The sequence below is a fragment of the Mauremys mutica genome, chromosome 1, assembly GCF_020497125.1.
Source record: "Mauremys mutica isolate MM-2020 ecotype Southern chromosome 1, ASM2049712v1, whole genome shotgun sequence".
NCBI lineage: Eukaryota > Metazoa > Chordata > Testudines > Geoemydidae > Mauremys > Mauremys mutica.
Window position 1 is genome coordinate 325,509,391 of NC_059072.1, and position 14,688 is coordinate 325,524,078.

General features: G+C 48.7%; 1 protein-coding gene across 5 annotated transcripts in view; it reads right to left on the minus strand.

Moving 5' to 3' along the window:
- Window positions 1–14,688, minus strand: part of RNF17 (ring finger protein 17) — a 211,164-nt gene that overhangs the window by 109,542 nt on the left and 86,934 nt on the right. For all 5 annotated transcript variants that reach the window (XM_045018061.1, XM_045018034.1, XM_045018044.1 and 2 more), the window contains 2 exons: window positions 5,541–5,730; window positions 1,281–1,452 (listed from right to left, as the gene is read on the minus strand). In XM_045018061.1, coding sequence (XP_044873996.1) covers window positions 1,281–1,452; window positions 5,541–5,730 — 362 coding nt within the window. The remainder of the gene's footprint in view (window positions 1–1,280; window positions 1,453–5,540; window positions 5,731–14,688) is intronic.

Here is a 14,688-nt window from a genome sequence, read left to right on the forward strand (position 1 = left end):
TGACAGCCCCACTTTCTACATTTTACAGAGTTTGGTATAATCACTTTCCCTGCACCATGCTGCTCTCCTCTGCGTGTTCTTTCCCTTTGTGTGAGGAAAAATTTAAAAAAAAAAAACTTCAAAAGCAGGTTGGACCTTTTTGGAGCATTTTCAGGTCAACTATGCCCCTTCAATTTTGAAGGGAAATGTTTAAGTTTAAATTATACTCAGTTCTTTTTGATTACGCCATTATTAAAGCAACTGAGATCTCACACTGACTGCAAGTTACAAATAATATCAGCAAAATCAGAATACCAGGCTTTGAAATGATCCAACTATAAACCATTAAAAAAATTCAGAATTTGTTTATGGTGACAGGTTTTTCTGACTTCTCATATTTATTTAACTGTTGGAATGAGCAAAATCTGTAGTTTTCCCTTCACTGTTCCAAGCCTGTGTGTTTCTAATTTGAAGACTTAGGCAAGCAGAGGAGGTCATTTCAATAATTTAGACTTGCAAGTTAATTGTTACCACTTATTGTATCAGTGTAATATGAGCTGAAATGTCTGCCATTTAAGGTTGTCTACAGTTATATCCCTAAAAATGTAGGGATATATTATTTCAACATCTCTATCCACATAGCCTCACTTGTGCAATGTTCCTAACTCAATGAGCACAAATAAAAGCAAGTAATTAAGAAAGTATTATTATAACCTATGTCCTTTTTTAAGGAACAAGTGTTAGTAGCAAGTGGGGAGAGTTGGACAGAAGGAAGCATCAAGGACATCAAGACTATTTTCAAGGTGAGCAGCACCAGGTTTTTGGTAAAAAAGGAAAACCTCAATCAGATATTTACAAAACTATTCTAAAAGAGGACTATTCTTTACCATTCCCTATTTGGTTGAATTTTGAAAAGAGAGACATGCCCCTGGCCCAAATTATCAGACAACCAATTCTATACTTCTCTTTTTTGGAATGTGAGAAAAAAAAGACATCTCCAGAACCACTCCCAAACCAGTGAACTATAAAACTTTTATTGTAATATATCCTTTAAAACACTGATTACATAGCGACTGGCATTTCTTAAAAATAATTAAACTTTCATTACATACATTGGAAAATAACCATAAGCCTATCTTTTTAATATATGACTTGATAAAATTGCTGTATATCTCTGAATTCTCCTTGTGGTTTTTTGGGGGTATTTGGAAAGTCGCAAAAATAGGACTAATTTTAACTTCCATAATAAAAAACTTGAATGAAAATTGTTTTCTTAAACTGTACAAACAGTGCTTACTTACTGAGTTTTTGGGAACTATGTCCTTCAGCGAGCACTTCACAGCTAACGGAGGAATATCCCTGAGCTGTGCCTCTATATATGGATCAGGCTTCCTGATAAACATATACAAGTCATTTACCACTAAGTTCTGTAGAGCAACTTGTTCTGACCTCACCACAGAGACACCACCAATCCTAGTGGGAATATAAATAAACAATGATAGTACAAAAATGCAGCACAGTCTGGGAGCATGTGTAATTCCGTGGGCAGTTGTTCATAGAAAATTAAGAGGTTTCATTTGATTAATAAAAATCTACAGAATCATAATTTCAATGATGTCACCCTCTAGGGCATGACAGCGAGGACTTGCTCACCCTTTCCCCCCAGCTCCCAATTCCAAGTCCTCTGGTTGGGGGAAATTTTGATAATACAGTGTTGTTGGAAATGAGTCAAGTTGGGTATGATTCGAAAGCCCTTGCTCCCATGAACACGACAAACCTAGAACAATTATGTAGATATATATTTGAAAAATTGTTTAAAAATCAACTTTTTAAAATTATACTTTAGCACAGGCATGTCAAACATGCATCCCCCAAAGTTAAATTGTGGCCATCAACTGGTGGTACTGTGTTATCAGTTAACGCTCAGAATACAATACCGGATACATTTTGGGATGATGCGGTGATTCATGAAGACAGTTGAGTCTTTGCTGCTCTTTATTCGATCCATCAAGACTGTTGATTGGAATTTGCACCTGACAGTACTATAAGACTTGTGAAATACTTTTTCCTTTAGGTTCAGCCAACCATCCTGCAACGATTGCCTGGTACCTTGCTGAAAAGAAGGGGTATAGAAAAGTCTGGCCCTGACATATGGGAGGAATAACTGGGTTATTAAAAGGTTGCTAGTTCCCTATGTGCACTTGGCACAGACGAAGCTCTAGAATACAAAAACAGAACAATCCAAGTCATTGGGGGGTTGATGGCATCACAAAGCATCCAAATGATCTTTCCCGGTATTTCCTGACAACCCCAGAACTCCATTGAATTTCAAACTAAACACTAAGCACAAATGGGATGACTTCCCCAGAAGAAACCAAGCATCCCGTAGACTAATTAGGTACTGTTAAATGCCACAGGGTGATTTTAAAGCTGCAGGATGAGCTTAGTCAAACTAGCAACCCATCAGCATATGACAGACTGGAGATCATTAATATCACAATGGAAGTAGTTTTCAGTGATGAGATAGCTTAAAAAAAGTGTCAGTTGAATGGATACGTTGGGTCATGACTTGTATGAAGCCTTCAAAACCCAAAGAATTATCCAAGGCTCTGTCAATCTATGGGCTCCAATCAAGAAGAGACTAAAATGTGCTCAGTTGCAAAGAAGAAAGTCAGCATGAAGGTGGCAAGGACTATTACACAGCTAACCACAGACAGGTCATTGTTTGCTCATCTCCTAATTGTCTTCAGATCTCAGCATGATGTTGATCTATGTGAGACTCTGGGAAATACGAGTTCTCCATGGTACCATGATCAATGTTTGAATGACCTGGAACAATGTCTATGTGCCGAGAGAAAAGCAAACTAACAAATATCTTGCATAGTCTTCCTAAGCCAGCATCTGCTGACAACATGACCAGTACAGGCCTTTCAACGTAGCAATCAGATAGTGTGGCTGAGGTACAAGCACTCAACAAACCAGAAACTCTTAACACCTTCCAAAATCTGGCGCAACACTTAATTATGAGGCTAGAGAGAAAATACTGGATTTATGATGACCCAGCATTTGACACGTTTACAGAGGAATCAATTAAAATATCAGAAAGAAAAAAATCCATGGTACTGCACCTGTCCAACATAAAATCATTGACTCTATAAACATCTGTAAAGTCACAGTGAAAAAACTACCGTCACATACTCGCATGAAGGACAAGTTAACCATATACCTTCCAGGAAACATGCTCCATCATGCAAATAATTGCTCAAAGAATTCTGTTGTCACACAGTATAATGAAGCTGCTGCCTCACACTAAGTGGAGTTTCTTTGTAGTTCGCATGAGAAGACAAACTAAAATTATCTCGCATGCCATCAATGGCACAGACAGAGGCGCTACTAAACTCTGGATTTTTTGCCTAAGATATGTATGTTCTAGTGCTCTCTGGGAGATGCCACCCAAGCCTTCAGCAAGACTCCATTTTTGTGCCTGTTGCTGGCAGCGGTACCAACTTTCTCCAGCGCTGGTGGGTGCCCGTGCCCCGCCACCCCTTTCCCCACCCTGACTCCACCCCATCCCCACCCCGGCCCTGCCCCCATTCCAACCCCATCCCCAAAGTCCCCACCCTAACTCCGCCCCTCCCGGCCCCTATTGGAGCCCTTCCCCAAATCCCTGCCCCGGCTCCACCTCTTCCCCCAGCACGCAGCTTTCCTCCTCCTCCCCCCAGCCCCGCAAATCAGCTGTGTTACGGCACAAGGGCTGCGAAGGAGGAGAAGCAGGACACAGCAGCGCGCTCACAGTGGAGGCAAGTTGGAGCAGGGGGGTGGGGCCACAGGGAGTGCCGCTGGGTGGTCAGCACTCACCAATTTTCTTCCGTGGGTGCTCCGGGGCCAGGCACCCATGGAGTCAGCACCTATGGTTGCTGGGGAACAGAACTGCTCCAGGGTGATTGAACACATCCAAAACACTCCCCTAACTGGCATGGATAGGTCTTGGAGGATGGACTGATCACACCAGTTAGGTATGAAATACCATTTGCTCCCAAATCAATCCTTTAGTTAATCTAATAGTTGTGTGCAATGATCAAATGCTCACCACCCTGCAAATGTTTGGCCTGCTTTGTACGGAGATATGCGTGGACGAGGATCAGTGTAACAACGTGTCTAGCAATGGTGCCCTAAACTGAGACAACACTGTTTTCAGTCCTACATACCAAGGCCAACTTCCTTAGGATTACCAAAGATCATCTTACATATAATTTTATATAATTTTTAAAAAGTTGATTTTAAAACATTTTCTTGAATATGTACCCACATAATTGTTCTAGGTTTGTCATGTTTGGCATCGTTGTGTTAATGGGAAAAAGAGCTTTTGAATGATGCCCAACTTGACTCATTTCCAACAACACAATTATCTCCACTAGAGGAGCTGGGCAGGATGACACCACTGAAATTCTGATTCTGTAGATATTTTACAAATCAAATGATCCCTTCCCCTTACCCTTCTATCACTAACATGCCCATGGAATAATATTTTACGTTATGCTCCCAGACTAGAATATTATTTCTTAAAATAAAAGTTTTCATTTGATGATCAGTATAAAGAAGTATGTTTGTTCTGACCCCTGCTAAGCATTCCCCCACAAGAACAGTTCAGAGACTAGGGAAAATAGTCTTTTTAAAACTGGGGAGGGTCATCTTAATACACTGACAAACAAGCAAAATTCAATTCGACTTCATTGGCACAAGATATTAAAAAGTTGCCAATGTATAAAAAAGTAGATAGCCATATGCTTTTTGAGGTTTGATGCCATTAGAAAAAACAGTGTAAGAAGCTTCAGCATCACTTAAGTTTTCCCAGTTCATTCTTAAGACCTGTAAAACCACAATTCTGCCTATCTAGCCTGTTAGTGACAAATTTATTGTTACAATTGTAAGAAATGCAGTATTGCAAACTTCAAATGTTTAAAAACCAAGTCAACCCCTCAAAACCATTAGATTTTTTTTTTAAAAGATTTGTAAACCAAAGACTACATTTTAGGTTCCTTTTATTTACCTTTTGATTTGACCCATAAGGATGCATTTCATCACATTTTCAAACTTCTCACTGTAACCATAAGGGCTAGACACCTTTTTTTTTTTTTAAACGAAATCCAAGATTCTCATGTAGTCATGATTACAGGAGTGAGTGCTTTTAGAAAGACACCAATTATCACGATATTTGCAATAATTGTTGCAAGAGGTGACAACATGGAAATGTATCTTGTTCAGACACTGAATTTTCTAGGTCTGCAATTTTAAACATTCATGTCTTGTACGGTAACTTAGCAGATATACATTAACCTCTGAGGAAATGTATTTTATATAATATTTTTCTGCATGTGGCTGTATGCAAGTCACACAGCAGTCATTTTGTATTTAGTTATTAAACTTGTGAAAAGGTAGTTTTACTGGACTTTATAGTACATATTCCCATCAGAAACCAACAGCTGACATGCCACAGTTTGGAACAAGATGCTATTTTTATCCACAAAAACATAGATGTAGTTATGATAAGATAATCATACCCTGAACTAACTAAAACTTCAGAATTCCCAAAGTCTTCCATGAATACTTGCATCACTGCAACATCGTAAATTTTGTATTTTGTTGGACCACATTGTTTTCCCTTATTTTTACTTTCCAGAGAAATCAACTCAGTGATAGTTCCACGGCACCACATTCCATTTTCTTTACTGTTAATAAAGATTCTTGCACCTAAAATAAAGATTAAAAAAAACACACTACAATTTTAAACCAACTAAATCCATGACTTCAATATCTTAGTTTAGAAGCTATTGTCATTACATTTTAGTATATTCCTCCATGGTTTACATTTTACCATGTAGCTAGTTCAGGCCTTATCAGTGCTGAGCAGAGTGGAAGAATTACTTTTCATGTCTTGCTTACAACACTCTTGCTAATATATCCCAGAGGAATATTCCCTTTTTTTCAGCCACAGTATTTAACTGTTGGTTCATTTAATCCGGGATTCACTATAACAACTGGATCCTTTTCTGCAGTGATTGCCTAGAAAGGCGTCTTTCCCATCTTGTATTTCTAGTTTCCCTTTTATATCTATCAGGGATCATAACAAAACATGGAAAAAACGGTTACCCACCTTTTAGTAACTGTTGTTCTTCGAGATGTGTTGTTCATGTCCATTCAAAGTAGGTGTGCGCGTGCTGCGTGCACGCCAGCCGGAAGATTTTCCCCTGGAGTGGCGCCACTACGGCACCCTATAAAGAGGCCCGCTGACCTTCCACCCCCTCAGTTCCTTCTTGCCGGCACTCCGACAGAGGGGCAGGAGGGTGGGTGTTGGAATGGACATGAACACCACATCTCGAAGAACAACAAAAGATGGGTAACCGTTTTTTCTTCTTCGAGTGGTTGTTCATGTCCATTCAAAGTAGGTGACTCACAAGCCTAACCTTAGGTGGCGGGGTCGGAGATCACTGCTGACTGGAGTACTGCACAAGCGAAGGCTGCATCATCCCTAGCCTGGTGCGTGATGGCGTAGTGGGACGAGAACGTGTGGATGGAGGACCACATGGCCGCTCTACAAATCTCCTGAGTCGGGATCTGAGCCAGGAACGCCGCAGAGGAGGCCTGCGCCCTAGTGGAGTGGGCCATGACCGGAGGGACAGGGGTCTTAGCTATGCGGTAGCATTCCCGGATGCAGGTCGCGATCCACGAAGAGATTCGCTGAGAGGAGACCGGGAGTCCCTTCATCCTATCTGCCACTGCGATGAAGAGCTGAGTTGAGCATCTGAACGGCTTGGTATGCTCGATGTAAAAAGCCAAGGCCCTGCGGACATCCAGGGAATGTAACCTCCGCTCCTCATTGGAAGAGTGTGGTTTCAGATAAAACACCGAGAGAAAAATATCTTAACCCATGTGGAACTGTGAGACGGCCTTGGGTAGGAAAGCTGGGTGAGGTCTAAGTTGGACCTTGTCCTTATAGAAGACAGTGTACGGGGGATCGGATGTTAACGCCCTGAGCTCCGACACCCTCCTGGCCGAGGTGATCACCACCCAGGAAGGCGGTCTTATATGACAAGTACAACAGGGAGCACGAAGCCAGAGGCTCAAAGGGAGGTCCCGAGAGGGCGGAGAGGACCAGATTCAGGTCCCAGGCAGGGGCCGGCTGACGAACATGCGGAAATAGCCTGTCCATACCTTTGAGGAAACGCCCGACCAGCGGGTTCGCAAACACCGAGGTACCCCCCTCTCCCAGATGGAAAGCCAAGATGGCCGCCAAGTGAACACAAATCGAGGAGAGGGAGAGGTCCAGTTGTCTGAGGTGGAGCAAATAGTATAGGACAATGGGGACTGGGACCCCCAGCGGATTGTGACCTCGCTGACCCGACCATATGGAGAAGTGCTTCCATTTGGCCAGGTAGGTGGCCCTAGTTGACAGTTTCCTACTACTGAGCAGCACTTGTCTGACCTGCTGGGAGCACTGCATCTCCACCGGGTTCAGCCATGGAGCATCCATGCTGTGAGGTGAAGGGACTCCAGGTTCGGGTGGCGGAGGGAGCCTGGTCCTGCGTGATCAGGTCCAGGAGCAGGGGCAGTGTCAGGGGCGCCTGAACGGACATGTGCAGGAGTGACGTGTACCAATGTTGGTGCGGCCACGCCGGCGCTATCAGGATTACCCGTGCGTGGTCCCTGCAAATCTTCAAAATCACCCTGTGTATCAGGGGGATCGGAGGAAAGGCGTAGAGCAGACCGACCCCCCAAGACTGTAGGAAGGCGACCGACAGAGACCCCTGACTGCAGCCCAGGAGGGAGCAGAACCGTCGGCACTTTGTTTTCCCTCGAGGCAAACAGGTCTAACTGGGGAAAGCCCCAGAGCTGGAAAATTGAGCATACCACGTCCCATCGGAGGGACCACTCGTGACCCCGGAACGAGTGGCTGAGGGTGTCCGGCAAACCGTTCTGCTCCCCCAGAAGGTAGAACGCCGTCAAGTGGGTAGCATTGTGGACGCAGAAATCCCACAGCGCGAGGGCTTCTCTGCACAGGGGAGAGGAGCATCCACTCCCCTGTTTGTTGATATAAAAGACTGCCGACGTGTTGTCCGAGAGGACTGAAACATCTGCCGGCCAGGTGGGACCGGAAGGTCAAACAAGCCACGCGAACCTCTCTCAGCTCCCTGACATTGATATGCAACTCGAGGTCCTCCGGCGACCACAAGCCCTGCGTCCTGAGGTGTCCCAGGTGCGCTCCCCAACCCTGATCCGAGGCATCCGTTACCAGGGAGAGGGAGGATTGAGGGGCAGCGAAGGGGACACCCATGCAGACTTTCTGTGGGTCGAGCCACCACCGCAGCGAGATTAGCACCAAGTGGGGAATGAACACCACTGAGTCCAAGGGGTCCCTGGCCGGGCGATATACTGTCGCTAACCAGGACTGTAGCAGGCGAAACCGGAGTCTGGCATGGTTTACCACATAGGTGCACGCCGCCATGTGACCCAACAGCCGGCGGCAAACGCGCGCCGTGGTAATCGGGGCGCGGTGCAGTCCGAGGATGAGCTCGGAAATCGCACGGAACCTGGATTCCGGAAGGTACGCACTGGCGTGGGTGGAGTCCAGAACTGCTCCTATGAACTCTATTTGTTGCGTCAGAGACAGGGTGGACTTGGCTTCGTTCAAGAGGAGGCCAAGATTGAGAAAGGTCCGCCTGATGAACGACACCTGGGTCTCCACCTGCTCCTTGAAGCGGCCCTTTATGAGCCAGTCGTCCAGGTAGGGGAATACCTGGATGCCCCGCCTGCACAGGAAGGCCGCCACGACTGCCATGCACAGGCCGAATGGGAGCACCGTGAACTGCAGATGGGCGTCAGCCACGACAAACCTGAGGTATCGACAGTGTCGGGGAATTATGGCAATGTGGAAAAAAGCGTCCTTTAAGTCGAGGGCGGCATACCAATCTCCTGGATCCAGGGAGGGAATAATCGAGGACAGGGAGACCATGAGGAACTTGAGCTTTCGCACAAACTTGTTCAGCCGCCTCAAGTCTAGGATGGGTCTCAGGCCCCCTTTCGCCTTCGGTATTAGGAAATACCGGGAGTAGAAGCCTTTGCCCCTGAGCTCCCGAGGGACTTCCTCCACCGCCCCTGCCTCCATGAGGGACTTCACTTCTTGACTTAGAAGTTGCTCGTGAGATGGGTCCCTGAAGAGGGACGGGGAGGGGGGCTGGTGGGGCGGGAGGGAGGAGAACTGGATAGAATATCCCCTCTTTACCGTGTGGAGCACCCAGCTGTCCGACGTGATTTGGGACCAGGCACGGTAGAAGGGGGACAGACATGACCCAAAGGTAGGGGTAGAAGGATCCAGAGTCTCAATAGGTAGGTCGCCCTCGACCGTACCATCAAATAGACGGTCTAGGCCCCGATGGTGGTCTCGATTGACCGGACGCCTGGCCGGAGGAGTGGCATTGGTGACGCCTCCTGCCATTTCTGCCCCACCTACGCCCCAGCTCCTGGCGAGTCTGAGGCTGGTAGGGGTGTGGGGCCGTCTGCGGCCTAAACTGCCTGCGCTGGGTCACAGGGGTATGCAAGCCCAGCGAGCGAAGCGTGGCCCGCGAGTCCTTTAGGCTATGCAGATGCTTGTCCGTCTTTTCTGAAAACAATATCTGCCCCTCGAAGGGGAGGTCTTGAATGGTCTGCTGGACCTCATAGGGCAGGCCCGAGACCTGGAGCCAGGCTCCCAGTCGCATGACCAGGCCCATGGCCAGGGTGCGCAAGGCTGAGTCCGCCGCATCTAGGGCAGCCTGGAGAGAGGTTCTGGAGATCAGCTTCCCCTCCTCCACCAGGGCCGAAAACTCTGACCTCGAGTCCTGGGGAAGGAGCTCCGTAAACTTCGACATGGCTGAACACGTGTTATGATCATATCGGCTTACAATTGCCTGTTGGTTGGCAATGCGGAGTTGTAGGCCTGCCATGGAGTACACTTTTCTGCCAAAGAGGTCGAGTCTTTTAGCGTCCCTGCTCTTTGGTGTTGACCCCTGAAACCCTTGATGCTCCCGTTGGTTGGCCGCATCCACCACCAGGGAGTCCGGGGGGGGGGGTGTTCGTGCCCTTTAGAGGGGACAAAATAGCGCCGCTCCGTTCTCTTGGCAGTAGGGGCCAGTGAGGTTGGCGTTTGCCATAAGGTGCAGGACGTATCCGCTATGGTCTTTATCACCGGGAGAGCCACCGTGGATGGCCCTGAGGGAGCCAGGATGTCTACTACAGGGTCCACGTCCACCTCGATTTCCTCAGCTTGGATTGCGAGGCTCTGAGCTGCTCGCCGGAGCAGTTGTTGGAGGATTCGAGTGTCCTCCAGGGCCGGTGCCGCAGCCATGCCCAAGACCGCTTCGTCCGGGGTGGAAGACGAGGAAATAACATGGATCGGCCCTTCCTCCGGTGCATGCAGTCCTTCGGGGTCCTGCAGCACATGGTATTGTGGCTGCGGGGCCGGTTCCGATTCTAAATGCGGCACCGCAACCGGTACCGGGGTCGCCAGTGAGCGGCTTGGCGTATCGGGCGGTGCCTGCTGAGCCTGAACTGTAGCCGTTGCCGGTGCCGCTGCCCGGCTAGGGGGTGCTGAACTTGGATATGGCACACCCCTGCCCGGCAACGGTGCTGGTGGAGGAGGCAGCTGCACCGGGGCCACTGACGCCGAAGAGACCGAGGCCGACCTTGATCGAGGACCAAACGCCTGGCCTACCGACTGGTGGTAGGCCCAGGGGGTCGAAAACGGCCACTGCGAGGGCAGATGCCATTGCTGCTGCCACTGTGGGTAACGCTGGTGGCTCGCCCCCGAAACCAATCTCCTGCTCTGCGACCGGCTGGAGCAGTAGGAGTCTGCCTCTGAGTCTGAAGTCTCTGAGTACGAGGACCTGGGGGGAGCAGCACCCGGTGCCGTTGGAAAGCGGTGCTGAGGCAGCGGGGAGCCTCTTAGCTGGTCCGGTGCCACCTTAGCGGCGCAGTACAGGGAGGGAGGCGACAGCATGGCCGGCTTGCCCCTCGATTGTACTGGGGGACGGGCTGCGGTAGGCAACTCCCTACGGTGCGGGGAGGCTGGCGCCGGGAGTCCCATCAAGTCTGAGGCCGCCTCGAACGCCTCCGGTGTCGAAGGGAAGCGCAAGTCTCCGCTGAGGTCCGGGGATCTAGGCCAATCCGGACTCGACCGCCCTCTCTGCGGTGCGGGAGTCGACGGAGCAGCCGAGGGCTGTAGCCCAGCCTGTCCGCTTGCACCCGCGGACGGCGTCGGCCTCGGGTCCTGGTGGGGTGACCGTTCCCTCACCGGCTCTCTCTTCTTAGCGGGCACCAGCGACGGTGAGCGGTGCCGCATTGAGGCTGACTTCCTATGACCCGACTCCGTCCGGTGCCGGGTTTTAGATGACTTGGGCTGGGCCCTAAGTCCTGATGCCGGTGCCGGGGTGCTCCGCACCAAGGAAGACGTGCTGGGCACTGCCTCGGCCAGATCCGGGTCCAAGGGTTGCCGCAGGGCAGCCTCCATCAGGAGGACTCTAAGTCTTTGAGAGTTCTCGGGCGGAAGCCTCTGCAGATAAAGCACCGGTCCTTTTGGTGACTCTCTCTGAGGCACCTCAAACAAGCAGAGTGCGGGTCACTCTTGGGCATGAATTTCCTGCAGTCCTTGCAGAGTTTAAACCCGGGGGACCCGGGCATGCCCCAGCGGGTGACGAAAACTTGGGGGGGGACCCCCCAACTACCAAGAAGTATATACAATGACCTAAGTAAATTAACTATAATGTAACTATATACACAGACTATACACAAGGATAGGACACTGCTAACTTGCTATGCGCAAGAGAAGTTCCAGCTAGCCGTCACCGGCGGTAAGAAGGAACTAAGGGGGTGGAGGGTCGGTGGGCCCCTTTATAGGGTGCCATAGTGGCGCCACTCCAGGGGGGCGCCAGGGCCGACCCTACGGACGCCGCTAGGGGAAAATCTTCCAGCTGGCGTGCACGCGGCGCGCGCACACCTACTTTGAATGGACATGAACAACCACTTAAAGAAAAAATGGAGGTTACTTACCTATAACTGGAGGTTCTTCAAGATGTGTTGTCCATTCTCAGTATTCCATGCATGGATACACATGTGTTCTCTATGCCTGAGATAGGAAATTTGTAGCAAGCAGTATTCACTAGTCTGTGCCTGTACAGTTTTTTGCGCATGCGGATAACCGAGAGTACAACAGGCAATGTTGACTAACACCTCTCCTGTAACATCCAGGTAGAGAAACACCTCCACTTAGCTAGGTAGCATTTTCTGGTGGAGACATTTCTGCTGTGGTTGAGAATACTCTGAACAGCCTCTCAACATGAGTGCTCCAGGCCTGAGTTCTATCCAAATACCAGGCTGTAAGATAAAGGGGATCTAGGTTGGAATGTCTGATTTTGCAGTTAACTCAGGAGAACATCTCTGGGAAGGAAGACAGACTGACATTTAGAGGGGGTCCAGAAATCAGAACTGTTTGGGTCAATTGGGTGTAATGAGAATGACCCGGGCCCTATCCTGATGAATCTTCTGAAAAACTTGAGGTAGTAGGGTGTTAGCCAAAAATGGTAGCTCCAGGGAGAAACGAGCCCATTTTTGGCTCACAAGGGGAATGGGAGGAAAGACATACCTCACATGGTCCATCCAGGGAAGCAGAAGGGCATCGCCACTGGAGCCCTGACATAATGGTGCTCTGGAGCAATACAGATTTAACTTCTTGTCTGTCTCTGAGGCAAAGAGATCCCAAGATGGCTTTCCCCACTGATGCAAGATGTCGTTCAGAGAGAGTTGTGTATCTTTCACTTGTAGTCCCCGGAGAACTACCTGCTAAGACTGCCCGCTAGAGAGTTCTGCCCACCTGTTAGGTGTGTTGCTGAGAGCATGATGTGGTCTCTGAAGCAAGAATTCCATAAAATTGACTGCCTCTATATAGAGGGGAAGATGAACTCGATTCTGCAGCCACAGTGGATTATTTCTAGTACCCACTTGTCTGTTATCGCCCTTCAGTTGTGGGCGAAGTGGACATCAAAAGTTTGGGGGCAGTAGGAAACAGCATCAATAGATGTAAGTTGTTTGAGAGTCCCATCAAAAGAAAGCCCTGGAAGGTGAGTGAGGTGGGCAGCAACGGATGAGGTAGAGGAAGTCACATACCTTAGTCTTTGTATCCGCTGGCACCTGCATGGCAGTTCATAAGAGCACTAGTGATAAAACAGCTGAGGGAGAGATATGGGCCTATACACCTACTCGTGGTGCTGTCTCTTTGGGGCTGGTTGTCCTGAAGTCCTTAAGCAAGTGTAGCAATCTGTCAATCTTTTCATTGAACTGACTGAACTCATTCATAGACAGATCCTCAATGGTATTTTGTATCATTCTGGGGAACCCTGCAGCATGAAGCTAGGACTCTTTCATCATGATGAAAGCTTGGCAATAGTGCTAGATGTAGTGTCAGCTGTGTCCACTACTGCTTGGAGTGGAGTCTTAGCCCTCAATTTGCCTTCATTGATGAGGGCTAGGAATTGACCCCAGTCCTCCTGGGAAAGTTTATCCTTGAATTCCACAAATTTGGAATGGTTTGTGAAATTGAATTTTGCTAAAGATCTGGTAGTTAGCAAACTGAAATTGGAAACTACCTAATAAATATACCTTCCTCCCCATAAGGTCAAGGCATTTGGTGCCTTGTCAGATGGAGTTGTTTTAGGGTGTTGAAGCCTGAATTGTTCTGCGGCTGCCTGCACCACCAGGGAATTGGGTCCTGGGTGGATAAAAAATTAAATCTGACCCTTTAGCCAGTACATAATAAAATTTCTCAGCTGTTTAAGGGTACCGGCACAGGAAATAGGGATATGCCACACTGTCCTGGCAGGCTCCAAAATGGCCTCTTTAATTGGAAGGGCCACCCCACTGGGTCCAGAAGGTTGTAAGATGTCCAGTGATGGGTGTCCTGGACCTCCTCCACTGGAATCTGGAGCTAAGACGTCACTCTCTCCAGACGCTCCTGATAACGCCTGTGATCATCAGATAGGGAAGGTGAAGGAGCAACTGCCTCATCTGGTAAGGAGAATGAGACAGCAGTTAGGACTATCAGATCCAGATCAACTACACCTCTACCCCGATAGAACGCGACCCGATATAACACGAATTTGGATATAACGCGGTAAAGCAGCGGGGAGCCCCGGGCCCTTTAAAGCACCACCCGAACCCCACTGCTTTACTGCATTATATCCAAATTAGTGTGGAGCCCCACACCCTTTAAATCTCCACCCAAGCCTGGCTGCCAGAGCTCCGGCGGTGATTTAAAGGGCCTGGGGCTCCTCACAGTGGTTGGGGCCCTTTAAATCCCTGCCGGGGCTCTGGCAGCTAGGCTCGGGCAGTGATTTAAAGGGTCAGAGGCTCTAGCTGCTGCAGGGAGCCCCGGGCCCTTTAAATCCCTGCCCAAGCCACGCTGCCGGACTGAACCTGATATAACGCAGTCTCACCTATAAGGCAGTGAGATTTTTTGGCTCCCGAGGACCGTGTTATATCTGGGTAGAGGTGTACTACTTCTGCCCCATATTCTGACAAAACCAGCTGCTAGCTAGGAGATGGCAGGTATAGTCTGTGTATAAATGTGGGGTGCTTAGTATAGGGACCCCAAGAATGCCAGTAACACCAGCAGAAAAAGGTCAA